Below are 27,610 nucleotides of genomic sequence, written 5' to 3'. Positions count from 1 at the left end.
ATGATTCAATGGCCAAAGAGAAGTTTGCTGCTGCATTCCAATCACAGAGACCATGCTCACCAAAAGTGGAGCTTCCGTAAACCAGGAAAAGCGGAAAAAAAAATGCATGTGTCGCCACCAGAGGCTATACCGCCACTCGTTTGAAAATGGCAGCAGCCCATCTTTTTCTCTAAGGACAAACCAGTTTCCTACCAGTTTGAACAAACTGGTAGGAAGAATTTTGCATCCAATTTCCTCGATAATAAAAGCGTCTTTTGCTGCTCACAATGCTCAGGCTGAGGCGAGACAAGAAGGTCATGTGGCGCATGCACTGCAAACTCGTGGATGTCGCTTTGTGTACAAATTGGGTGAGCAGCTTTAGAATTTCATAAAAAATAGAAAAAATTTGTTGAGTGACAACTTTGAGGGTGTAACTGCATTTTTGAAATTATAAAAACAAATATCGCTATTGGTAGCAATGATCAACTACAAATGTCTACATACTTGTAACCAGCTGTCTATCTTCAATGGCTGAAGAATTCAGTTAACCATCATGCTAACTAAATATGACTGACCTGCTTTTTGATGTCCATGAAAAAGGGCATTACTTTGCTAAAGAAAAGAAAAAAGCCACCTTTTCCGCTCAAAAAGCATATTTTTAAGCATTACTGCTGGGTGTCCCTGAAACACTTGGTAATTAATATACATAGCACAAAGAATATCTGATATGATGGTCATTAAATTAGGCTGGCAAAGTTTCAAAATAATCTGAATCAAAACACACACCTGCAACTGGGAAATTGGTAATGCAATGTTAGATTCTGTCAAAAAAAAAAAAAAAAAAAACTTTTTAAATTTATAATAAGTGCACTAAGTATGAAAGATGTCAATTTTTTTGACAGAGGTGTTGGATGTATTTAATGAGTGTCTAACACTTTGTCAGTATAGTATAGGTATGGCATAAAGCAGCATGGGCTATGAGGGATGACATAGCAGAGAGCTCCAGCTATTTTAACCACGTGGGGTTCTTAAACGTGCACCGACATCACACAGCACACAGGCACTTTATGTTTTTGCCTACACTGATATGTGGATGCTGCAGCTGGCATCGAGCCTGCATCCTCGGACACAGCAGTCAAGCGCCCTAAACACCGAGGCAAGGCACCGTCAGCAAGCTTGTGGGAAATTCAATGACTTACAATGGCTTCCATAACGAAATAAAAATCTTGGTTCAAAATGTGATGCTATATTTTTGCACAAAGTTTACAAGGTGTCATCAACATCAGTCTTAAGTAACTTTCCTTCCCTGTGTAGCACCACACCACGAAAGTGATGCTTTTAAGAGCCAAATGCACTAGCTAAAAGTGACACTAATGCTCGCAGAGATTTTGTGAAGTTTGTAGAGTAGTGTGAAAAGCATAAAAACAAGAAAAACGAAGAAAAAGTAGTGCCTAGTGCACCCACCACATCCCGTGACCACGAAATGATGCTGCATGTATAAAAATTGTTACTTTCAGGTTGCAAATTCAACTGTCATAGCACAAAGATAAATTTTCCCATTTAGCTGAAAGTTTGCTAGTTAAGTAATTGCCTTTTCATATCACACAGACCCAGGAATAACAGTTCATGACATCTCTTGTAGTGGCATGTTCTGTCATTGTATGAAATTTTAGGGCAAGTTCATTGCTAGAAAAAAAAGAGATAAAAATAAGCCGATAAAAATAAACTAACAAACAGCTGTGCATTCTGCACACACAGGTGACTGCAGCAAAGTGGTGCCTTGCAAGAAAAACTGCTGTTGCAAATTCTTCAGTTACCTTGCGATGGTGGCGTTGAAGGGGGCAGTTTGAACTGGCCACTAGATGGTCTGCTGTGCCTCTTTTCAGCCTCGGACCTCAAGGGGCGGTGGGGAGTCAGCTGGAGAGCACAATAAGAAAGCATGCTTAGAAGAATGCCATCAGGTATGCGCCAAAACCACCTCTGGATGCCTTGCAATGCAAGGCTATGTATGATCATTATCTAATCGTCTGTGAAATGCCTGTTTATGCAAGGCCTACACACATTTCTACTGCACAAGTGCTGCCTTTCTATATACTATATAGAATAGACAATGACCAGCATGCTTCATGATCACAACAGGTGAACAAGTTACTGTACAGCACGGAGTTCACTGCAAAAATTACCACAGGACAGTAAGATACTACAGTCAGCCACCAGATTACGAAGAGGACATGGATCTCAGTTTGAGTCCAAAGGCTCGTGTTACTTGATTTTTTTCTCACAGATTTCATTGTCTTCTCTTGCACTGTAGCACTCGTGTACACTGGAGCCTCCCGATAGTATTAACCTAATTGATATTATTGCATTATCTGTGTGTGTCACAAGATGAAGAGTCCCAAGAAAGAAACCATGCTCATGCATTTTGTTCATTGATAATTTAGTGGGATATGGTAATGCTTGAGTGCAAGTCCCAACAATACGAATGCTTATGTATATAAGATTTTAATCAGCCTATGAAATCAACATCTCAGTAGCGACAATGTCATCATTAAGGCCCCTAGTTCCTCATGATATTGCGAGGAATGTCGGATTTTACGTTTTTTTCTGGGGGGGGGCAGGATTGTGTATTAGCAGCCACGTTTCTTTTTTTATATATAGTATTTGTAGACATCACCAGACATTATAGAATGATAGCAATGTGATTATTCAGCCATCTGAGTTGTTTTGAAATAAAATGTGGTAACAAGTGAAATTCTGCTGATTTTTTGACAGGTTTGTTCACTCATCTGCTCAACCAAGCTGAAGTGCAAACAGCATAGGACAAGTCATGAAAGGCTCCTCTCGAAAGTAATACTCTCACATTCGTGCGCACAGTGTTATTTCCTTGAGTCACCTGCTTTGTAAAGCCCCTCACATTATACTTGGAACCAAGCAACAAATATAGTGTAAATGTTTTTTTTTTTTTTTTGCTGTTCTTTGAGATAAGCACGACGAGCTTACCTACCAGGCTCATGAGCTGCGAGAAAATCCAATTTCTAAACTACCTTGGTGGTTCATAGAGATCAAGTGCGTGGCATGCGAAGAAGGCGGTGCAGACTACTGAGAAAGGACAGAAGGCAGTGAAAGAGCCATGAAGAGTAGGGAAGGGCAAGAAAAGGGCGCAGCAGCACAGAAAAATGTAGCACAAAACGCAAAATAGCAAGGTAAGAAGTAGCAGAATAGCAGCCACACCTGTGTGAAAGGCCACACGTGTGTTAAAATGCTTCCCGCGAAATATAGCAGATTCTTCATTCTCAATTCACGGAATTAAAAATCCTCTGCTACAGCCAATAAGGGGCCTTAATTACCACTATCGTCAAAATTCTACCAATGCAACCAGTATTACTAAAATCCTAAATTACCATTTTTTGGCTCAGGCAAAAAGATATATCTTCAATTATTTTTTAATATATTCAAAATATTCCTGGAACAATGCGCTTATCTGCTATTTTCAGCCAGACGGTGTTAGGGGCATAACTACAGTAAAAGCTCGTTAATTCGAACTTGACGGGACCGGGAAAAAAGTTCGAATTATCGAATGGCCTCGAAAAACTGACAAGAACCATCTGTATTTGCAGCATATTTAGTCGCGTAACCAACTCGCTCGCATAATGAACCCACCTAGCCCCAATTTGTGCCTACGAATCTGAAAAAAGAAAAAAAAAAAAATGAAGGCGTCAGGCCCTTCCTTTCACACCGTGGTCCACAACACATTTCTTGGCAGTGCGGCAAGATGCTGCGCAGCGATAACGGCGTGTTTATTTTTTTACTTTAGCTCCGGCAAGGGGGATGGGGGGCGGGGGAGCGAACTTGGCAAAGTGCCAGCGCTTGTCCGGTTGTGCAAGCCTCCTTTACAGTACATTACCGCCATGGAGGAAGAAAAAAAACTAGGAGGGAGCGCCGTGACGGAAAAGTGAAGCCTAGTTATAAAAAATATAATGGAAAGAATCATGGGAAGTTAGCCATCATGTGATACCGCAAGCGGTAGCCGGTAGCGGTTGCGGTTTCGCACGCTTTCTCCGAAGGAATGCCTTCGCGTGGCCTTCGCTACGCGACACCTGCACTAGAAACCTGAGGCGCGCGCTGCGAGCAGGCGATGCATGGATCTTTGGACTTTTAGACGGGCTGATCCCATGGGGGCTGCCGCGGCTGCGCAGTGCACCCGTGTATTTCGCGAAGTATGGCTGGGTCCCCTCAGCAGCTGCGCCATATGAAATGCTTGCGGGGCTCGACGCACAAAGACGAAGCACGCGAGAACAAGACGAGGGGACGAAGCGCTAATAATTGCTTCATCCTGTCGTCCGTTGTATTCTTGTGCTCTGTCTTTGTGCGCTGAGTCCCGCAAGCATATATTCAAGCCAACTAGCCCAACAGAAAGTACTGCCATATGAGATGCTGCGTGCCGGGATGCAAGAACTACACGGATATACCTCTCGGGGCTGTCGCTCCAACGGTGAGTATCCTGTTATGCGCACTCCTCGAGAAACGAAACATTTGTTTGTCAGGGCATGTGCATGTATTGTTCGAGATGAAAATCGTTTAATTCATTTAGGAAATGCAGACCTCAAATACACATTGTTACGCTGAAGCCAGTTGCCCAGGCATGTAATGTTATGTCGAATTCGTAGTCTCCCTGACGAAACCAAAGATGAAAAGGCCACCTGCAGTTCTCACTAGTGTGCCTATAAACACTATAAACTATAAACTTTCGGCAGACCATTCCGGTAGGCTTTCCGCGGGGACATCCAAAGTCACTAAAATATACCATGTACCCTGCTACTTTTGAGTCTGGCAACTATGTTGGCTAAATTCCCAAGAATCATTGCGCGCAAGAAAGAGAAGGGAGCGGTGTCAGAGGAGGTTGGCTTGCCGAGGCTGCGCACGCTCCCTCCTAGTTTTTTTCTTCCTCCATGGTTACCGCTTTATCATGCTATGAGCGACTGGGGCGGGTGCCGTCTACTGCCACTCCATTCATCGGAACGCGCGATATCAGCAAGCGGCTTTTGAACTTTTGAAGCGAGCGGTGCTCTAAAAGCTGGCGTTATGATCGCGGCTGACTCGCGTGCTTTCGTGGACAACTAATGGGTGTAAGGATGGAAGCTATTGCAAAAAAAAAAAAAAAAAATTCAACCCATAGTGCCCGTCCGGATATCATAGCCTTTCGTGGGCGTTGGCTGAGGCCGCGCTGACAGTACTTATATCCCTACTTCCAAATTAACAGGGTTGGAATTAACGAGTATTTAGTTGCGAGCTAGGGCGGTTCTGCAGAAGAGAGAGCCGGCAGCCGCCGCTGCAGCCATGCACTGACCTTGCCGTGGCCGCCGTCCCCTCCCTCCAACGCCGCTGGCTGCCGCGCCGGTCATGGCGCCATTTAAGTTTTACCCATTCTTCCATGGCTTTACCTGGTACCATCTTCTGTCCTCGTTTTGGATGTGCGCAGCCTCTGTTATGCCTTCCGATCGCGAAGGTGTTTCTTTACTTTTTTTTTGCCGCTTGATGTGTGCCAAGCCGCCCAGACGCGGCGGGGCGTAGTTCGAATTATCTGTAGCGGAACCGACTCGCGTTCGAATTAACGGGCTTTTTTATACACAGATCTCTATGGAGCTTGGCCGGACCAAATAGTGTAGTCCGAATTATCCGAAAATTCGAATTATCGAGGTTTGAATTAACGAGCTTTCACTGTATTTGGCTTCAGTCCACTTTTCATTTTTGCCCTTTCGTGGGCACTTCCAATTGCGTCCATTTTCCATTAGCTCATGTCACAGCACACAAGTCAGACTTTCACCTCGACACATCTGGTCTCCAGACACCGGCTAATAACTGAGCTACGCCCTCCACGTCCGAACGATGCATCCTGGAAACGTTTCTCCCCGAGTAAATGTATAACTGTACATTTCAATAAGCAATGGGCTAAGTGTGAGATGCACGCAACTTCAGTGAGACTGTTCAAACAACGGGCTAAGTGTAAGATGCACGCAACATCAGTGAGATTGTTCAAATGACGGTTATCTGCAGCCACCAATTCAGGATGAAACACCGTAAGCCTTCAATGCATTTCAGAGTAGCACAATCAGCACCTTCGGAAGTTTTGAAGGTATATAGGTTCAGAGGAGGTCTAGTTTTTTTTTTTACTTTCACTGGGATATGCCACATCGACAATTCTAAGTTGTCAAGAAAAACTGTTTGTACTCAGCTAAATGACATAAATCTGGCGCAAAACCTTTTCTCGTGGAGTTTGTCTCCTTCACTGAACTCAAGGTATCACAAGTAAAGAGCTAAATCAGGGGATTGCTGGAAAGGCTATACTTTCATTGGCATTCGAGACTCTGGGTTTAGATATGTATTTCAACAGAATGACCCGAGGCACTCCTTTAAACTTATGGAACATTGGTAGAAGAGGAGGATGGAGTGGTCAAGCTAGTTTGTGCAAATTATTTGAACTGAAAACCTTTGGATAAGCTTCGTGCGATGTCTGAGGAAGACAAGACCAGCAGCCGTCACTGTCGAGGAGAAATTTGACTAGCTGCTGCAGGAGTGGCCAAACAGACAAGACATTCACCGAAAGCTCCTTGGACTACATGCCTCGGTGGTGCCAAGCTGTGATCGATGGAAAAGTAATGAGGACATTAGACTATTGGGAATACATAGTCATTTTTGAAAGCGGAGTCCTATTCTGTAATACTTTTATCGTCATTACCTTCATACAGTACAGAAAGCTGTTGCCTATGCAGTTATTCAATAAATTTGCTGTATGAACAAACTGTGGCTTAAAATTAAGAAAAAGATTAGTTGCTAGGGTGTAAAAACCATGACACTGTCTTCCCATCGATGTACAGTATGGAAGTCAGGAAAAAAAAAAAAGAAATATTGTATTTTTTTGTTCATTACTATTTTTGAGTGGAAGCCTTTGCAAACATCTTGGGCATACCACCTTGAATGGCTACTTCTTTCTTTCCTTATTTGCTATGTTGAGCTACCATAAGAATTCATGCCACCACTACTAATCTGTGCATATACAGCAGTACTGTATTTTATGTGCCTGTTTCACCACATTTCAACTGTATTTGCATATTTAATTCAATAATTATAATACGTTTATGGCACGTTTTAGTCAATCACACCAACCATGAAACTGCTGACAATGTTTCCACAAATACTTTCTACTACCTAAAAATATTCACCCTTTTATCACAGCTGACATATTCACACAAAGACGTAATCTGTTGGTCACTGACAGGCTACATGCGACAAAGGCATAGGTCAGAAAGCTACTAGCCTTGCTTATCTTGTAGACACTAGGCAAGCCACAAGTGAACTAGCTAAACATTCTCAAGAAGCAAGTTTGTACTAAGTGATGTAATTTTTCATCTTGCTTAATGCATTAGAGCACAACGCTATGACTCCAAGCAACCCTTATGCAATCCATGCAAAATTTATCGTCAGCATATGGCATTCATTATCTCCCAATGAAAAAATTGTGGTAGCAAAGTCTAGCAGATCAGTGATATCACAGAATCATTTTACAGTGAACCAGTCTACAGTCTAGTTATTTTGCTACGAAATGTTTCCGTAAAGCTGACTCAGCACTCTTGTTTGGCTGTTTAATTACAAAAGGCAGAAGTAACAGTGATGATATGATCTGCCCTGAAATAGTGTCCCATATTATGATTTAAAATCTGACCAATAATTATCTGTCTTTTTCAGCAACAATACGGGCACAAATCAAGATCAACATCATGAGCATGAGATTACCTGTTCATTTAGTTCAATAATGGGTGCCTCTGAGCCTTTCTCAGTCGCCAGCGGCTGGTCATACCACTGGGACTGCGACTTCTCCTCATGTTGTGAGCTCAAAGATGCAGCTGAGTTGCGCCTCAATGTGAGACCTGTGCTGTCACGGCTCTTTTTTCCATGTGCCTTGTGCGGTGACACCACAGAGTTTTGCTTCGCAAACACTGAAGGCACCAATGCCCGGGTTATCTGTGTGCTCTGTGGTTTTCCAGGCACACTTGGAAGGCTGAGGTAAAAAAAAAAAAAAAGGAAGAGCATTATCAATCAGTATGCAACAATGCTCTATCGGCAACAGCACAACATAACTCTATGGTAAACATAAAGGAAGGCTAGCATGAGACAGCTGCAACAAGCACATTCTATTATTTGCTCATGAGCTAGAGATCCAGAGATCAGGGTTTCTTTGAATAAATAATGTACAGTCAAAACTCATTAATTTGACCTTCAATCATCATCATCAGCCTGATTATACCCACTGCAGGGCGAAGGCCTCTCCCATATTTCTCCACTTAACCCGGTTCTGTGCTAGCTGCATCCACTTGACCCCTGCGAACTTCTTAATCTCATCCGCCCACCTAACTTTCTGCCGCCCCCTGCTACGCTTTCCTTCCCTTGGAATCCAGTTTGTTACCCTCAGCGACCATCGGTTATCCTCTCTTCGCCTTCAATGATTCATACTAATTTGGACTGGCTGAGCTCCACAGAAGTATCCATAAGAAAGCCTATTAATTCGAAACACGGGTAGGCTCCATCATAGATAATTTGAAGCAGCCTGGCACCTAGCACATAGCTACGTTGTCTCAGAAATGGGGAGAAAAGGTGAAACTAAGTAAAAACCTTAGAGAAACGAGTAAAATAAAACTGGAGCCATGCTGGTTGGGCAACCAGAGTGTAAGGGATGTCTCCTCTCTGTTCTGTATGAACTCTGAGACATGCAACTTAAGGCTCAATATTTGACCTCCATTAATTTGGAAATGTGGATAATTCTAACGTCATGTGCTCCCGGCTAACATCCATGTCAGGCTATGGCGTCGGACGGATGCTATTGGTTTTGCATCAGTTAATTCAAACCTTTTTCCCAGCATCTTAAGTTTGAAATAATGACCTTGTACTGTACACAGCATCTGGGCAAAGAGTACAAAATCGCTGGCAAGAAAAGGAAGATGGAAGGATTCCTGGGTGTAAGGCGAAAGTGAACATGGTGAGAATGGTGCAAGAAACAACTTTACAGAAAGCACGTTACAGCCATCTAACATAAATGACAACAATGCCTCAATATTCAGCAATAGGTGGTAATAGAAAATTCATGTCCTTGCAGGACTGGCACATGCTTACGTGATCACTCTGAATGGCCTGGCTGCAACACACAAGAACATAAAGTGCTAAAACGCACTTTCTACCTGGTTCAAATCCACATGCAGTGTGGCAAAAAAGCTTTAAATTCACATCAACCAGTCCCAACAAGTTTAACCTTGAACCTTGATATGCATCTTCTAAGCAACCATTATAAACATTGCGCTGAATTTTTATGGCACGAAGGTAATTTTTTCTTTTACTCAAGGCGCGGTCAAAGAGACCCTTTTCCCAAGCAATTCATTCCAGTTAAAGCTTGTGCCCACTGTATTACTGGTGGGTACTCAGTGGCAATGCAAAACCATTACAAGCATGTATCAAATTCTAACTCAATCATTTGCTTAGTTCTCAACAAGACTGTGAGTTGATATGGCTATAAAACCATAGCCATGACAAAGCGAGGCTGTTATTTCTTTTCATTTGCTTAGTTCTCAACATGTCTACAAATTGGTATGGCTATCAAGCCATAGCCATGACAAATTAAGGCCGCTGTTTCTTTTAACATGCGCATTTATGCTCCAAAAGTAACAATACTATTTCAAGCAAGTTTAGAAACGTACAATGTAAATTCTCCGAGTCTTAATTAAACTACTTCTCTGATTAAGTGCTGACAAACTTCTGCGGCATGGGCTATGCAGTTTGTGCAGCACAGCACTGAAATCATATATATAGTAGCATATTATAACGCCATTTTTAAAAAGATTAAAATCAACTTGTTATTTCTGTTATACTTTGCCACATGCATTATAGCTACGCTAAGCTGATATTCAATAGCCTGCCAAACTTCTCCTTAGAATCTGAATGAGCATAACAGACACAACACAAGACGACAAGGTTGCACAAGCGCTGACCGCCAGCTGAATTTCACAACTGCACACTTCACATGTATGCACTGAGAGCTTGCTCTCAATGCATAGCAAGCTCTCAGTACTGTGTATTCAGTGCATGGCAAAGGTGGCTCTCTACACATGCTTGTCTATTGTCGTCCTGAACTCACTCCATTAAAGCTGTAAGGTTACTCGGCATCTGCATCGACAAAACCTATTGTTCATCTCCTTTCTAACGTTTGCTATGCATACACATGGCAGCAGCACTTTTACCGATGTAGATATCACTGCAATAATGTGAAAACACAATTAGTTCATAATGAATGCCCTCTTCTCCCCCACCCCCCCCCCCACCCCCAAACTGAACTATATAAACAAAAACATTTAAAAATTCTTTCAAGGAAAGTGCACTAGCTCACATGCAATGCTCCATGATAAGTATCATTGAATTTCAAGCACTTAAAAAGCTGAAAAATACAGACATTACGTAACATTATACACTCGGAAACCAAATTCAAAGTAATAATGCAAAGACACGAAAGCTACAAAATGATCAAATATGCAGTACCTGGAGATAGAGGCTGTTTTCTTGTTACTGCTACAAAAGAAAAAAAAAGGTAAAAGAAAATGTTAGTAAATAAGAATTAGTATACAGCCAGTCACACATTTGACCATGAAAAGAACAAAACCCTCCTCTTCATTGCCTGCAGCTAGAAGCAAAGAGTTTGCAAGAACTATGCGTCCAGTGTACAAAAATGTCTACACTGCCGAGGTGAGAGAAGCACACCAAAAGTAGCAAGGTTGCAGTTACTAAGGAATGTCAAATGCATATGGTATTCAACATGGACGAAGTAAAACAATGTATACTGCCAGGCAAAGAACAAGTAGCGCCCCTCAAGCTGTACCAGGTGAGTTTAAGGCACAATGACACCAGAATGAGAGTTTTAGCGCATTTACGCACAGCACATGCAAATAAAAGGTCTTTCATGGGACTGCAGGAACAGTGTTGCAATAAGTTGTATAATGAGCTCCCGTTTGTGGCCGCTACTACAGAATTGAGACTTCAGCGGCCAACCTCTATGCTAGAATTATTCTGTAGGACTCCACAGAGGTAAGGGCATTAAAACAACTGAACTTTGGTGTTTATGATGTCAAAATAGGAGGCATGTTAGGCTGACTGATCTATGACGGTGTGTTTAGAAACACTATGATCTCATCTACAAAGATGCTACATAAGGTCCTTCACAATAACTTCTTGCATCGGAACAAAAATCTTCCTTTAAAACCTAAACTGTGCAAAGTCACATCCGAAAGCTTACTTTAAAAGTTGAAAAATTGCTCAGATCCTCACAAAATACGAAAACAAATTTAATGCGCCACAGCCTGAAAAGCATTCTTCTATATACAGTGAAAGCTCGTTAATTCACAACTCGTTAATTCGAAATTTTGGATAATTCGAAATAGTCATCGTGGTCCGGTCCGCAGTGCATAGAAGTCTATGCGCGTAACAGCTCGTTAATTCACTCAAAAATTGGCGCCGCCACCCATAATTCGAACTGCGCGCCGCCAAGCGGCACTGTTAAAAACCATCGTTGGAAGCTTTCACGGCAGAACGATAGATGGCACAACCATCGGGGCGCCGCTAGGGTGCTGGAACAAGTACTAAACAGTCTTTCCTGCCGCGACTCCTTCGAGGAACGACGTTTTAGTGTTATCGACCACGGTTTCGTGTTGCATTTCGTGAGCCCTCGTTTTGCACGCCGCTTGTTGTGAACTTGTGTCCGCGAGATGTGTTCGCGTGGGAAATACTGTGCCAAGACGGTGAAGGAGTAGTGGCTATTTTACGCGAGGTGGATGAACGGAAGGCCAGCAAAGTGGAAATCGCGAAAAAGCACGGGATTCCACCAAGCACGTTGTCGACGTACGTCCGAAATAGGAAGGCCATCGAGGATGCCTATGAAGCCGAAGACTTCGCCAGCAACAGAAAAAGGCTTCGGTTAGCCAAGTATCCGGAAATTGAGACCGCTGTGATCACGTGGGTGAAAGAAATGAGAAGCGCTGACATTCCACTGAGCGGCCCAATTATCATGGCGAAGGCGGCCGATTTCGCCCTGCGCTTGAATGTGGAAGATTTTGTCGCCTCCGAAGGATGGTTTCACCGCTTTAGAGACAGACATAATCTTGTCTTCCAGGTGTTGTCTGGAGAAGCCAAAGAAGTGGATGCAGAAACTTGTGCCACGTGGCGAAGCGGTGCTCTGCAGCAGTACTTAGAAAGCTACTCGGCACATGATATATTCAATGCTGATGAGACGGCTTTGTTTTATAAGCTCCAGCCCGACAGAACAGTAACATTTAAAGGGGACAGCTGCGCTGGCGGCAAGCGAAGCAAAGAGCGGATTACTGTTCTGGTCGCCGCTAATATGACCGGGACGGAGAAGGTCCCTCTTTTTGTTGTCGGCAAGGCACATAAGCCTAGATGTTTCAAGAACATTAGGACGCTGCCGACGGAATACTCCGCCAACAGCAAGGCGTGGATGACGGGCGAATTGTTTAAAAAATGGCTCTTGAAATTCGATCGGAGGATGGAGCTAGGGAAGCGTCAAGTTCTCCTCATTGTGGATAACTGCTCGGCACACAAAGTCGACGCCGAGCTGAAAGCCACAAGGCTCGTCTTTTTGCCCGCCAACACGACTGCGGCCTTGCAGCCGATGGATCAGGGGGTGATCAGAAACATCAAATGTTTCTATTGGCGCCACATGATCGAGCGCATGACTTTGTGCACTGGAAACCAGAAGACCAGCACCATCACATTGCTCACAGCAATGCACATGTTGGTGCGTGCATGGGAGCAGGTCACGGCGTCCACAATTGCAAACTGCTTCCACCACTGTGGCTTTGCTGCCGGAAGTATGAAAGAAAGTGGCGACGATGGGAGTCCGGAGCCTCTGCCTGCGGCTGTGCGTGCTGTGCTGCAGGACGTCAGTTTTGATGATTACACGTTGGAGTAGACAGCGATGCAGCAGTGTGCGGTGCCCTAAGTGATGAGGACATTGTCGCTGAAATTGTTGGGGAGCAGTCTGTCCCAGAAGAGGCAGAAGACGAGGACGACGACGAGGAGCAAGAGCCCGTGCGTCCATCCGCGGCAGAAGTTATGGGAGCGCTGAATGTCGCGCGCCTTTTCTTCAGCTTTGAAGAGGGGGAAGAAGACTCCCTGCGTCGCATTCGCATGCTAGAAGACCGAGTGAGTACGGTAGCCCTCAGAGAGAAGAAGCAGAAGATGATAACAGACTTTTTGCTAAATAAATGTTTTTCATGCCCTCCGGGCATCAAACGCCTTCATTTTTGCTCACTTTCATTAGTTCGAATTTTGGTTAATTCGAACTGGCCTGGCGGCCCCGTGGAATTTGAATTAACGAGCTTTTACTGTACAGTGAAAGCTCGTTAATTCACAACTCGTTAATTCGAAATTTTGGATAATTCGAAATAGTCATCGTGGTCCGGTCCGCAGTGCATAGAAGTCTATGCGCGTAACAGCTCGTTAATTCACTCAAAAATTGGCGCCGCCACCCATAATTCGAACTGCGCGCCGCCAAGCGGCGCTGTTAAAACCATCGTTGGAAGCTTTCACGGCAGAACGATAGATGGCACAACCATCGGGGCGCCGCTAGGGTGCTGGAACAAGTACTAAACAGTCTTTCCTGCCGCGACTCCTTCGAGGAACGACGTTTTAGTGTTATCGACCACGGTTTCGTGTTGCATTTCGTGAGCCCTCGTTTTGCACGCCGCTTGTTGTGAACTTGTGTCCGCGAGATGTGTTCGCGTGGGAAATACTGTGCCAAGACGGTGAAGGAGTAGTGGCTATTTTACGCGAGGTGGATGAACGGAAGGCCAGCAAAGTGGAAATCGCGAAAAAGCACGGGATTCCACCAAGCACGTTGTCGACGTACGTCCGAAATAGGAAGGCCATCGAGGATGCCTATGAAGCCGAAGACTTCGCCAGCAACAGAAAAAGGCTTCGGTTAGCCAAGTATCCGGAAATTGAGACCGCTGTGATCACGTGGGTGAAAGAAATGAGAAGCGCTGACATTCCACTGAGCGGCCCAATTATCATGGCGAAGGCGGCCGATTTCGCCCTGCGCTTGAATGTGGAAGATTTTGTCGCCTCCGAAGGATGGTTTCACCGCTTTAGAGACAGACATAATCTTGTCTTCCAGGTGTTGTCTGGAGAAGCCAAAGAAGTGGATGCAGAAACTTGTGCCACGTGGCGAAGCGGTGCTCTGCAGCAGTACTTAGAAAGCTACTCGGCACATGATATATTCAATGCTGATGAGACGGCTTTGTTTTATAAGCTCCAGCCCGACAGAACAGTAACATTTAAAGGGGACAGCTGCGCTGGCGGCAAGCGAAGCAAAGAGCGGATTACTGTTCTGGTCGCCGCTAATATGACCGGGACGGAGAAGGTCCCTCTTTTTGTTGTCGGCAAGGCACATAAGCCTAGATGTTTCAAGAACATTAGGACGCTGCCGACGGAATACTCCGCCAACAGCAAGGCGTGGATGACGGGCGAATTGTTTAAAAAATGGCTCTTGAAATTCGATCGGAGGATGGAGCTAGGGAAGCGTCAAGTTCTCCTCATTGTGGATAACTGCTCGGCACACAAAGTCGACGCCGAGCTGAAAGCCACAAGGCTCGTCTTTTTGCCCGCCAACACGACTGCGGCCTTGCAGCCGATGGATCAGGGGGTGATCAGAAACATCAAATGTTTCTATTGGCGCCACATGATCGAGCGCATGACTTTGTGCACTGGAAACCAGAAGACCAGCACCATCACATTGCTCACAGCAATGCACATGTTGGTGCGTGCATGGGAGCAGGTCACGGCGTCCACAATTGCAAACTGCTTCCACCACTGTGGCTTTGCTGCCGGAAGTATGAAAGAAAGTGGCGACGATGGGAGTCCGGAGCCTCTGCCTGCGGCTGTGCGTGCTGTGCTGCAGGACGTCAGTTTTGATGATTACACGTTGGAGTAGACAGCGATGCAGCAGTGTGCGGTGCCCTAAGTGATGAGGACATTGTCGCTGAAATTGTTGGGGAGCAGTCTGTCCCAGAAGAGGCAGAAGACGAGGACGACGACGAGGAGCAAGAGCCCATGCGTCCATCCGCGGCAGAAGTTATGGGAGCGCTGAATGTCGCGCGCCTTTTCTTCAGCTTTGAAGAGGGGGAAGAAGACTCCCTGCGTCGCATTCGCATGCTAGAAGACCGAGTGAGTATGGTAGCCCTCAGAGAGAAGAAGCAGAAGATGATAACAGACTTTTTTGCTAAATAAATGTTTTTCATGCCCTCCGGGCATCAAACGCCTTCATTTTTGCTCACTTTCATTAGTTCGAATTTTGGTTAATTCGAACTGGCCTGGCGGCCCCGTGGAATTTGAATTAACGAGCTTTTACTGTATATGGTAAAATTAGAGCCAATCTATTCTTGGCACCTTTCAAGATGAACACCCTACAGCAAGTGCAATGGGTGTTGTGAATAAACATGCAAATTCCATAGGTGTGTTGCAAAAAATATTGCACATTAACACTCAGTCTTAGTCAAACATTTCTTACCTCTCTGGTGCAAAAACAGAACTGTCAGTACGTTCAGTACGTGACGATGAAGTAGACGGGGGCACAACCTTGTATCTTCTAATAAGTATAGGGTGTTCATTCAGCTCTGGAGGAGGGGGCTGCAGAGAAATCAAGCCCTCAGCTTTTGAAACTAAAATGCAGACATTAACGAGCTTAATACACACTTCTACAATTGCAATAGAAGCTGCCCTTTCGTTTGAACAAAGGTACTATAGGAGACAAACAAGGCATTCTGTGTACTCAACAAATCTTCGAGAAAAAGGAAAGTGTGTACACATATCTGCATTTAACAACTTTTCACTCAGAGGCAAGTTCTGACAGTGCCCAACTGTACTTACCACTTTGCCATAAGTTTCTTCAATGTGTGCCTTCAGTTTTAAATACTTCTCCTGCATGTGCGAGTGGTAGGGCTGAAGGCTCTCAGGGGCCTTATCCCTGTGAATTTCAATGCCAGCTTCAAGAAGTGGTATCTGCAGCAAAGACACACAATGGCTTACAAATGTGTAACACTATTTTTGGATACTACATTTTAATGTAAAATTCCTGTGCGAATCATATCAACAAGATTTCACTGTGTATATATATATAATAATATGGGTTATTATATGAAGCATAAAACAGTTATTCTGTGCTACAATACTTGAGAATAGAGTCTTACCTGGCAGGCAATGAGCTCCTTCAGTCTATTAATTCCATCAGTTGCTGACCTGTTTGCTTCCAGAAACTCTGGTGTAAAGAATGCCTGAAAATGGTATTGTTTATAGGTATTGTTTACAAAACATCCACAGGTTGTCCCAAATCACAGGTTCTCCCACTCATGCCAAGCAAATACCGATTCCTGTGTTTGTCATGGGCAGCATTTCAGTGTATAGAGAAAAACAAAAGATTCTTTCCATGATATCATTTTTCTGCAGCTTCCTTTCCCAGATAATGGATATAATATTTAATACTCGTGGCAGTATGGCTCTAGCAGAGCCAATCTCAGATATTCTTTAACAGGTTTGGAACCATCTCGCAGCAAGAGATGTGACCAACCAGTAAAATATAACCATTTCAGAAAATCAACTATTCATGGAGTAAAAAATGGTGAAATCATGACCTACACTTCTGTTAAAATTAACATCAATTATTTAGATTTCCATTTCATCCAGGCATGTTTCACTCTTGACAAGGAGTGTTCACGCTTTTAAAAGAAAAAAAAAAATCCTTATTAATTCGAACACAGAAAATTTGAACTAGGACAATCGCCTCTGGGCAGGTTACATGTGCTCCAGGTCACTGCAAAGGTGGCAAAAGATAGAAATATGCTATTGATGCTGTGGAGGCTTGCTTCAGCAAACACTGTCAACTTGAAATAAAGTTATACAACATGAACTGGAGGGCTAGTTGGTCTAACATCTTCAAGCGGTGCAGTGCAACGGCACGAAGCCTAGACAAGAGAATGGGACAGACACAGCGCTGTGTCTGTCCCAGTCTCTTGTCTAGGCTTCGTGCCGTTGCGCTGCACGACTTGAAGAAAAAAACTGTCAACTCGAGCTGCATACAGTCAAGCATATTAGCTTTGGAATCTGTGACCCACCCCAAAGAAAAAGTGACTCCAGTGGAGTGCAGAAGCATTTGAGAGGACATGATGATGATGAGGATAATGATGAATAGTGAAAAATGGCAAATGTACTCTGCATCAGTGAGGCCGGCACTCTAGCAAAGGCCATTCCTAGCATCAGCTAATGAGTGGCTAAATTCACAAAGCCAGCCATAAGCAAGAATGGTGAGCAACTACTTATTTCCTTGTTAGATATCAACCCCAATTGGCCAAAGCACGGGTTCTGATCAGACATGCACCATTTGTGAGTGGAAACAGGCTTTCAAAGCTCAACCCCTGCAGCTGATTCAAGCTTTAGAATAAACAGTGCCACATGGTTTTACGAAGACATAAACAGTGAAATGCCAACGACAATGTTCAACAACAACTACTAGCTGAATGCAGTGGAAGGACAAGCTTGAAGAAAAATTCCTTCTGCATAAGCAGTTGTTGTTTTCGATTATCCATAACTACAGCGCAAAAGATGGGGCAAAGATGAAGGAGGGACACCGCACAGCGCTAACTCACAACCAAGTCTTTTGCGCTGTAGTTAAGGATCTTTGGTTGTGAGTCAGCGCTGTGTGGTGTCCCTCCTTCATCTTTGTCCAGTCTTTTGCGCTGTAGTTATGGATTCTTCTGCATACTGAGGATGTAAACTCATTTGCATGATTTCTGCTGACAGAAAGTGTGCCCATTAGTGCAAAATACCTCGATTAAATAAAGGTTTAGTAATTTGCTAAAAAGCTCCAACATATCCTCCAATTTGAACCACAGATATACTGGCTGTTAAAAAAAAAAGACAATTTTCCTTTCAGCTGTGGCTTACAATAAGCCAAAAGCCATTAGCATTATTACAGAAACATGCACAGACCCGAGATCCTCCTTTCTCCCTGCAGTAGTAAAAAATTCCATCATTAAGACTTAAAATTAGATTTTACAAACTGCAGTGCACTTCTTAACAGCACACGCTAAAAAACAACAGAAAACATTCCTGTTGGAAGCCCATACCTTCTCATAATTGCCGATGCCTCCATTGACAGCTGCATCCACAATGCCTCCCAGCAGCATGCTCATTGGGTTTAGCGGAAGGCTTGCGTCAGCCCTGTACTGCAGCACCATGTCCCTAATCTTGGCATTGGTGGCTTCCATGGTCTCAATGGCATTTTGCAGCGGGCTGACCTCAACAATGTGTGTCTTGATCACCACAAACCAGCGAAGAATACCGGGCAGCTTGTGAGCAGTCTCGAGAGTGGTTCGCTCAAGCCAGATGTTACCAATGTCACTGTCTGAGTCCTTCTCGCCTCGCCGCAAAGGTCGTGAGTAGGTGAACTTGCTCACCTCATTCACCTAAACAAGAAAGAGACCTTGAAGACGCTTTTCAATGACTAAAAGCCCTAAAAACATGAAAGCAAATGTAAAATATAATGTTGTGCACTTAGACACTAATCATCCAAATGAATACACCGGAAGTAAAGTAAGAAAGCTCACTTCCCCAAGTTTCTAGAAAGTACAATGCTAGTAACCCAACAGCTTTAGCTTTATTACGTCTTACCATATACCAGAATCCTATTTGTAAACAAATGCATGCGATGTCACGGTAAGCAAAGATTGCCTAGGCTTATTTTGATCAAGAGTGCGGCACATGTTCCATAGGCTCGTTTACATGAACTCGACAGGAACAGGTGTCAGGCTGAGCAAGGTCACCTTAACTCAATGAGTGTCCATTTACGTTCTCTATACTAGCAAGTCAACAGCCACAATGTGCCCTGTAAAGGTGCGAGTGTCAAAGTGGCTTCTGTTGCTTCTTTTTCTACTTTGCCCTGCAGAAAAACACTTCTTTTTTTTTTCAGTGTAATTTGCAGAGGGGGTGTGCGAGTCGACCCACACGTTACCGTCGAGTTGACTGGCCCCAACTCCTCGATTCCTATAACAGATTTGACAGCGTTTGCAAGAACTCACGAATCAGTTTTCTGCCCAACAGATGAACTCAACTCGGCCCCGCTGAGTTCATGCAAAAGTTGGTCATTCATGTGTCGCTTGCACTCATTCCTCATAACCTACAGCGAAAGGTTGCACATAAGTATGTACAGCAACCATCAAATGTTTTTATGCAATAATGTTTACTTGAAGTGGAATAAATGCCCCTCTACACCTTTATGTAGCAGAACATACCAGGCATTCACGAAGCTGCAAGTTACACAACCTCTACAGGAAACCATTTCCCAACATTTCAAGGCTCTTTGCCCTTCAGTGTCGCCGTCATGGCTCCAGTGTGCAGCTCAAACGAAAAGCATTTGGTTTAAAGACTTGACCCAAGACTCCTGGTAATCATGCCATCAACAACCACACATTTCTTATGAGGTATGAATGAGGTCTACTAACAGTTCTAAAAGGCAAACTGCATTCACATCACTTCATTAGCTTTCAGTCTCAACATCTGATGTTCCACTGTGACTGCACAACACCATATATTGTAGCCTAATGATATATTTGCAAACAAAAAAAAAAAAAAAAGGTGCTGTTTACAGAGCAAGCGTAACTACACCACTGCAAATATGTCTAAACGATTTCTAAGTTTTAATGCCTTAGTTTTGCAAAAGGATTACAAAGCCCAAAAAGCCCATCAGCTGTGAGACTTGTCCAGTACACTCCTCAAAAGCCTTACCCTGTAGTACTTGAGTATCTGTTCGTGCACAGGCTTATTCTGGAAGCGGTGAGGATTGTTCATCACAGGGTCCACTTTGTTTATCTGAAGGTACTGGGCCTGTGACTCAGTGACATCTTTGCCAGGAATGGTCAACTTGGTCAGCAGCATTGCATTGGGAAACTGGTTGAGTAGCCTGGTGCTGAAGTCACTTAATCGTTCATACTCTTTCCCTCTGTACACAAAAACCTGGTTGGAAACATTTGGGATACACATGTTAGTGCAAGAGAAAAAAAAAACCTCATCATACGTGGCCTACAATATTTCAGGACAACATGACATGGGCCCGTATTCCAAGTTTGCGTCGTTATCGAAAGTTTCGCTATCTCATGTGACCTCGAGTCATCTGATTGGTGAAAACGTCGGAACATGATGTTGCCTCCTCTTCTGGTTCTGTAGTGGCAACACTCAGTTCTGGCATTTCGACCAATCAGATGACTCGAGGTCACACGAGATAGCGACACTTATTGCAATAACTACGAAAACTGGGAATACGGGCCCTGGTGAGGGTTCACTCTCTGGTAAGTGGCCACAAAAAAAAAAAAAAAATAATAATAATAATATCACCATGCACCTGTTTTTTTACCTGCTTTACTTGATGTTCATCTCTAGTTAATCTATTCTGCTTAATAAAATTACCTGGGAACTTCGCTGATATGAAGCAGGAGTTACACTGGCCAAACAGAACACTGATACTGGTTTCATGATAGGGCAGCATTAATAAAGGTTTTGTGTGCAGTCTACTTATCTGCCTAAACTAACAAATGTGCCTACATGCCAATTACTGGCCATGCTTCACCATGGGGAAGGGTTGAGGACATCAAAAGAAATTTCAAAAGTGCAATAGTTCATTAGTCATGGCAAGATGAGCATTACCCTTTTGTAGATGCACTTCAAAAAGAAACCAGTCAACCACCTGACTGGTGGCCAACATTATTTTTAATATTGCTCACAAGAATTGTGGATGCATTAAATGTTCTTGCTCTTTAGTAATTCTGCACGAGTGGAGCAGTAAAGTGCAACCAGCAGTAGACAGCTGGGCTTGTTGGTTCACTTTGAGACTGGCATCGCAAGAAAAGAAGGAATGGGACAGATGTATTGAACCCGCCTTTCCACATAAAGGTCCTGGAAGTTCAGCGCTTTGTGTGTGTCGCGCCCCGCTCTGTCCAAATATTTTTGCACTGCCTGTCTCGGGCTGCTCGTGTGAGTCCCTGTGACAGTCCATGAGCGCAGCTAAGATGTTCTTGTTCTGCATGTTACAATAACAATTGCAGGTGTAGTGATGCCCGGCTGTTGTGTATGTTTTGTATTTTCATCCCTTCTAAACAATGACCCCAGACCAACCAGCCCTACATTCTGCCCCTACAGCACAGGCAGGACACTCTGAAAATGTTGAATGCCAAATGCAAACCCTGCACAAGATAATTTCTAGTCACTTAAAACTCCAGCGAGGCTCAGCACTGATCAAAGGCAGCTCACCTTGTTTTGCAGGAAGGCAGGAAAGTTGCGGCCATAATAGGCAACTCTGAAGTACTCAGGTTCAGGCCGTAGTTGACGCATGATGTTCTCGTAAAAGGTGGCAATGCGTGCATGCAGCGAGCTCAGCTGCGCATAGTCAAAGGTCTCATTCTCGTATTGAGACAGCAGCTCCTTGCTGAGCGTGACACCAGCTTCCCAAAGTTTGCCCTTGTCAAAGTAGTCGAGAATGTCATGGTATAGGCGCTCCTTTAGTTCCCGGTTTGTCTCGCACTGCGGGTATTTGGCACTGCGCAGTAGGCTTGGTAAACTCTCATCTGACCAGCGCAGCAGCTTGGCGTGTAGCTGCAGTGTAAAGGCCGCCTCTATGTAGTTGTCACACTCCAAATGCAGGTCGCATAGTTTGTGCAAGTACCGAATGTACATTTCCTGCCGGCTGATCTCATGGTAGAAGTCCTGCAAAAATACCAATGCAAAGTCTTCAAGGCAGTCCCGTCTCACATGCAAACTGCTTGCACACAACCAAGAATAGCATCAGGCAACCAATTCACATCATTCACTTCTTCAGAGAGAGTCAAATACAGAAATGAAGCTTTATGCCTTAGGAAACAAAGATGCTAAAAGACAGCGCAAAAATATATTTTGGCAAGCAGCCAGTGACAGACTGCTTTATATACTCCACCTGCAAATTGCTTTCTGATAAAAACAGCTAAAAACTACTGGTTACTTCATGAATGCAGTGATTGATTTATGCTTTGGATGTACAGCCCCTACAAAAAGTGTACAGCCCAAGCGGTTCGCTTCTAAGCTGTTTGGCGTGGCTTCGTTGCACACCTGACAGTCTAAAGCATGGGAGGAGTGAGGACACAAGGCCCTTCCGCTTTCGAGAGATTATATTCTCTCAGAAGCAAACCTCTTGGGCTGTACAATTTTGATAGAGGCTGTATATATACTGTTTCCACCACTGTGCTGTCACCTAACATCTAATCTTGATAGGGGTTTGTCACAACTGTATGTGAAACCTTTAAGATCTCATGTAAGGGCGGAAATGATTGTTTGGATATAGGCTGACCTCAGCATTTAGGAGCGAAAAGTATTTCAAGAGAACAACCTATAAATGTTTTACTGTACAAAACAAAGTGCTGACACTGCCCGATGTTGTACATTACACTTACTATTTGAGCAGCATAACCTTGTAACAAGAGTGAACAACCTAAAAAGGAAGTTTCACTAAACAAATCTAAATAGGACCTTGAGCCAATTCTAGCAGTTTTTAAACAGCAGATCATAGACAGACGTCAAAGTGAACAATTCTAAGCCAAAAACAGCAGAAGCAAATAAACCCACAAAAAAAGAGTGGGAGTGCTTTGATGCTTCCATAAAATATTACAAATACTAAAGAGAGTTTGAAAAACATAAGGCCCTTGAGGATACAATAAAAATTCCAGCACAGGAACACGAAAGACACGCTATGTTATCCCCAGGGGTCCGAGCATATGCTGGAAGCCACTACCCTACCTGCATGCATATACTATATATATTCTGGAGCCTGGCTTCAAAACTGAGCACAAAACTGCTGCTCTTTTGCCTTACAAAACACTTGGTTACATGAAAGCGGTAAAGCCCCCTAGCTAGCTCTCTCCAAGCCCCCCCCCCCCCCCCCCCCCCCCCTTCTTCTCTCCCACTCTGCAAATAGCTTGCCATGCTGCACAGTGGAAACACGACCACTCTGATGGAAAATATTTATGACATTAAGACACCCCCCAACCTTTTACTTTGCACGTTGCCACACTGAAAAGATGAAAAACTCATATAGCCACTACAACTACTAACACATACAATTAATGTGCCTGAGGCAAGCCAAACTCAAGTGGACAGAGTTGTTTCTTCCACTTAAAGTAAGCATCAAGCAAGTAAAGAAAGCAGCTCAAGCAAGGATACCAAATTACATATTTACATGACCATTTGGGTAAGGAGGTAGAATTAGCTTGGTTGATACCTTTATGTTAAAAAACATTCATTAATCATGCACTTACCAGCAGGTTCACAGTGCAGCTCATCCGGTTTTCTTTGTTCTCATCTGTAATAATGGTGCGGTACTCCAAGAGACGCTTCATTAGTTCGACCACTGTGTTGATAAACTTCTCACAAGCATCACGAAGTGTGGCATGGTTCTCACATAAGCTGAACAGGCTGAAAAAGCAAAACCAGAATAGCTTATGCACCTTCTCGTTTGAGCTAGTCGGCTTATAGTGAACTTGTACAAGAAATGTAAGAAGAAAAACAACCAAGGACAAACGAAAGGCACATTTACGAGCAAGATGGGCACAGACAGAGACAGTGCCCGTACTGTAAGTGGGCCTTTCGTTTGTTCATGTTTTTTTTATTGATATACTTACATACTTTCTACATACATACTTTCCTACACACTTACATGCATATAAGAAGATTCTTATAAAAGTGAAGTCAGTTAAAATGAGTTCTCAGATCAGAAAAACAATATAAGGCCATTTGGTTGACTCCCATAGACCTTGGTACGACCACTGATGCAACCTTAATTCAGACTCTCCACCCTCTGATCGTAAATATTTTCTTCCCCGGTGACTGTGAGACTTCGCCCCCAGAATGCAAGGCCGCAAAATGTTTTTGAAAAGAGTAACTAATAACGCAGTTACAGCCACCGCAATCACCCGATTCTGTCATGTTTCTTTCCTTCCAGTCCCTCGCAAAGGTTTTTCACTTTCCTGCCCGAGGTCGTCTAGTCTCCGCAAACAAATTCCCCTTCCTCCTCCGCGTTTGGCGGGAGGTGGGGCGTGGCACTCTGCGTGCGCGAAAGAAAAAAAACAATGGGCGAGGGAGCGTGCGTCGCTGGATTCAGTCTGGCCGCGGCGAGGGAAAAGCACGCAGCGAGCGGTAGACACCCATCCTTCACCCTCAGACAGCGAGACGGACCAATGGATGTCGTTCTCGACAAATACGTCATAGCTGCGGCTCGACGGGCCAGCGCAGGGAATGCGAAAGCTGGCTTCCCGAAGGAGAGCATGAGAAAGCTTCGATTTGTATTTTCTTGCTTTGTGGCGTGCGTGTCACTGCAGCATTTTGCACAGACTATCTCTAGTGCCTGATCGAAACACTGGGCTCCTTCGCTTAAGTCCTTCCCTGGACAGTGGTCTTTTAAGCTTCAATTCTTTCTCGTATTATGAGCACAGTCCAATGTCCAGTATATGGCAGCAATCTTTGACTTGTTTTTGAAAAGGTCTACAGGATCCAATGGAAAAAAAAAATTCTTAAAGGGCAGCTGAAGAGGCTTTGGGATTTTATGAAATTAAAGGAGGAAAATGTGTGAAGGCTGCAGGTAAAATATGCTAAACCACTTTGTGCTATCATTCAAAAATAAAGGCACAATCCCTGCATAAAGCTAATTCAGCACTCAGGCTTCCCGGCACTGGACAGCAAAGATTAGGTAGGCCAATGCGGACGTCATCTATAAAGGTAGCATACATTTTTAGCGCAGAAACATGCGTCCTGAGGAAGAAAACCAACCCTGTTGGAGGCAGAGGCTGCGAAGCATTGTTTGCAGGCATCAAACGATACATACAAGGGTGTGGGCAAAAGCAGCTGGAACCTGAAATATCACTGACAATGACATCCCCATCTAGCTTCTCCGAATTGCTTTTGCATTTTGAGAAGAAACCTGAAGGCTGTCTCAGTTTTAACAGTCAATTACATCATATCCCTAAATGGTAGCACAGAACCACTTGATAACCCCTTTAAGACAAACTGTTTCGCGTGTCCTTCATTTAGGATTAATTTTCTCAGCAACCACGAATCTCGGTAACCCCGTGAAATGACACTCCCAGGACATCTGCATGGTACTGTTGAACAAAGGGAAAAATACTATATAGAATGCTGTCGAGCAAGAAAGTGAATTCCAGCAAGATTGCTTCTGCACAAGTTTTTGCAACTGTGTGGGGGCGTGCTTCCTTGTGGAGAAGCTTTCTTGCAAATGCAGGAAACACAGGGCATCTTTACTGTTCATATGGCAGGCTGTGGGGCCTGTTGGTCAGACAATGTTTCAAAGAAAAATATAGCGTGAAGATGGGGTCAAGTTAAGGCTAATACAGGATGGGTGCTACCGGTGCTCGTTCTGTGGTGCCTGTCCTATCTCAGCTTTTTCTTGTTCATATATTCACGCTGTGTTCTTCTTTGAAACATTCACTGCTGCCTATGCACCGGACAGAGATACCAAATCTCAGTACCACGCACATGTAACGTGCCATGTGTTGTCACCATAGACGAAAAGACGCGTAGGTGCAGGGTGCACCCACTCTCCGACACCTGGCCGAAAGAATTGGGAGCCGAAATTTCATCTGACATGCTGTCTCAGTACACATTATTGTGGCATAGAGGTGGCCAGATATTGGCACTGCATGAACATTACCTATGACGGACAGAAATATACTGTCTACAAAGGTGCATGGCTACCCAACTAGACACCTTCATAGCGCTTGCAGCCTCAAAAAACAAGCCAAACAAAACAGAAAAAAAGTAAGAACTGTGGCTGCTGTGGAAGAGAGAGAGAAAGTGAAAGAGAGACAGTAAAAAATAAACGTAGTCTTCATTGTTTCTTCAACTTGGATAACCACATGCTTTCATGCCTTCATTGTTTAGCCCACTTCGTGCATCATAGTACTATCAGCTATGTTTAAATTGCAATCGTCCTCTCTCTGCAAGGCCATTTTATTCATTGTTTTCATTGAACACATTACTGGACATGCATAGCACGTTGAAAAGCTTTATTGAGGACTATTCTGTTAAGACGAACTTCTGACAAAATAGATTTCATGGTCCCTTCAAGTTTGCGTTAAAGGGAGCCTATTAGTATACACAACGCCTAATGCACTGAAGGCAATGAAAGAAAAAACTGAGACACTCATTATAAACAAACTTACATTTGCTTGAGAAAGTCCTGATATTGCTGGTCCCCTCGTCCACCTTCAACTAGAACATCTAACTTAGTGATCATCTCGTTTTCAAACTGAAAACAAAACAAAAAAATAATAATGGTAAAGAGAAAGGGTGAGGACACTGATTATGTACTGTCATCTCACAAATGTGATAAGACTAAAGCAAAAAAAAAAATATAAACAATGTTTTGGTGCTCATTGCATGTTACAGAAGAGTCTGAATTAAACACTTTTTGCTCGTGGCAGTTGAATCGAGCATTTCCTTCTCACCACATAGTTAAACACAGAGTGAACTTAATTTTCCTCATTTGCTTAAAACTGATGCGGCTCAGAAATGTTGCACATGGGGTTTGTTGCCTAACTGCGCAGCCAGCGTGCATAGTGACGGCTGCACAACTGGCAGTGGGCTTGCTAGGTACACCAGAGAGTGGAGCCAGCCGCGCCGGTGGTTCGCCGTGTGTTTCTATGCGGTCATCACATCATGAATTCCCTTTTCAACATTTGCATTGTGATATAAGCAGCATCTGGTGCCAGTGCATTGCGACACAAACTTCAGGTCAGCTCCAGTGGTAATTAGTATTAGGGTACATGTTGAAGTCGTGGCCGAGTGGTTTGGGCGCCCGTCTCGGCTGCGGGAGGTGGTCAGTTCGAAACCCGCCGCCGGACACCCACCGGTAAAATTGGGTACAAGCGTCCCCCGGCCTGGCGCCCGGCTCTTTCAGGGGTGTGCGTTTGGAAGAGGCTCTGCTAACCCTGCTGTTGTGCTCCCTCGGGAGCTTAGTTTCGAACAACCAAAAAAAAAAAAAAAAGGGCCACATAATGGGCTGTTGCCGCGCAAGGCGGGCTTATTGTTGTCCGATGGCGGAATGAATCACTGCCACATCGGCGCAACTATTTGGGCCGTGACCCCTTTTCCCAAGCATTTCTCCCCAGAAGAGCCGAGCACCAGGCCGGGGAAAGCTTGTACCTATTTAAAAACCGGTGGGTACCCGGCGGCACCAGGGATCGAACCCGGTACCTCCCGAATGCGAGGCGGATGCTCTACCACAAGGCCACCACTTCGGAAATTAGGAGACGCCTGCTTCTGGGAAAGAGAGCAATGGTTAGCCTTGACCGCCTAGTAAAGAGCAGAGACATTAGTCTGCCAACCAAGATCCGTATAACTCGTGCTATGGTCTTTCCAGTTGTGATGTATGGATGCGAGAGTTGGACTTTGAAAAAGGCTGACCGCCGAAGAATTGACGCGTTTGAATTGTGGTGCTGGC

The 27,610-nt window shown here is 44.2% G+C and overlaps 1 protein-coding gene across 3 annotated transcripts in view; it reads right to left on the bottom strand.

Annotated features, from left to right (window-relative positions):
• The window catches only part of mbc (dedicator of cytokinesis protein myoblast city), a 99,116-nt gene that overhangs the window by 1,903 nt on the left and 69,603 nt on the right, over positions 1 to 27,610 (bottom strand). For 2 of the 3 annotated variants that reach the window (XM_084590894.1, XM_084590893.1), the window contains exons 31-41: positions 26,331 to 26,416; positions 23,415 to 23,571; positions 21,382 to 21,834; positions 19,864 to 20,091; positions 18,207 to 18,545; positions 16,275 to 16,358; positions 15,955 to 16,086; positions 15,596 to 15,714; positions 10,558 to 10,587; positions 7,771 to 8,035; positions 1,797 to 1,896 (exon numbers count right to left, since the gene is read on the bottom strand). In XM_084590894.1, coding sequence (XP_084447020.1) covers positions 1,797 to 1,896; positions 7,771 to 8,035; positions 10,558 to 10,587; positions 15,596 to 15,714; positions 15,955 to 16,086; positions 16,275 to 16,358; positions 18,207 to 18,545; positions 19,864 to 20,091; positions 21,382 to 21,834; positions 23,415 to 23,571; positions 26,331 to 26,416 — 1,993 coding nt within the window. The remainder of the gene's footprint in view (positions 1 to 1,796; positions 1,897 to 7,770; positions 8,036 to 10,557; positions 10,588 to 15,595; positions 15,715 to 15,954; positions 16,087 to 16,274; positions 16,359 to 18,206; positions 18,546 to 19,863; positions 20,092 to 21,381; positions 21,835 to 23,414; positions 23,572 to 26,330; positions 26,417 to 27,610) is intronic. The other variant, XM_084590895.1, reaches the window with a different exon arrangement.

This window comes from Amblyomma maculatum, chromosome 1 (assembly GCF_055883805.1).
Source record: "Amblyomma maculatum isolate TAMU_Amacu chromosome 1, ASM5588380v1, whole genome shotgun sequence".
Classification (NCBI taxonomy): domain Eukaryota; kingdom Metazoa; phylum Arthropoda; class Arachnida; order Ixodida; family Ixodidae; genus Amblyomma; species Amblyomma maculatum.
The sequence above is the reverse complement of the archived record's forward strand: the minus strand, read 5'-3'. Positions and strand labels throughout refer to the sequence as shown.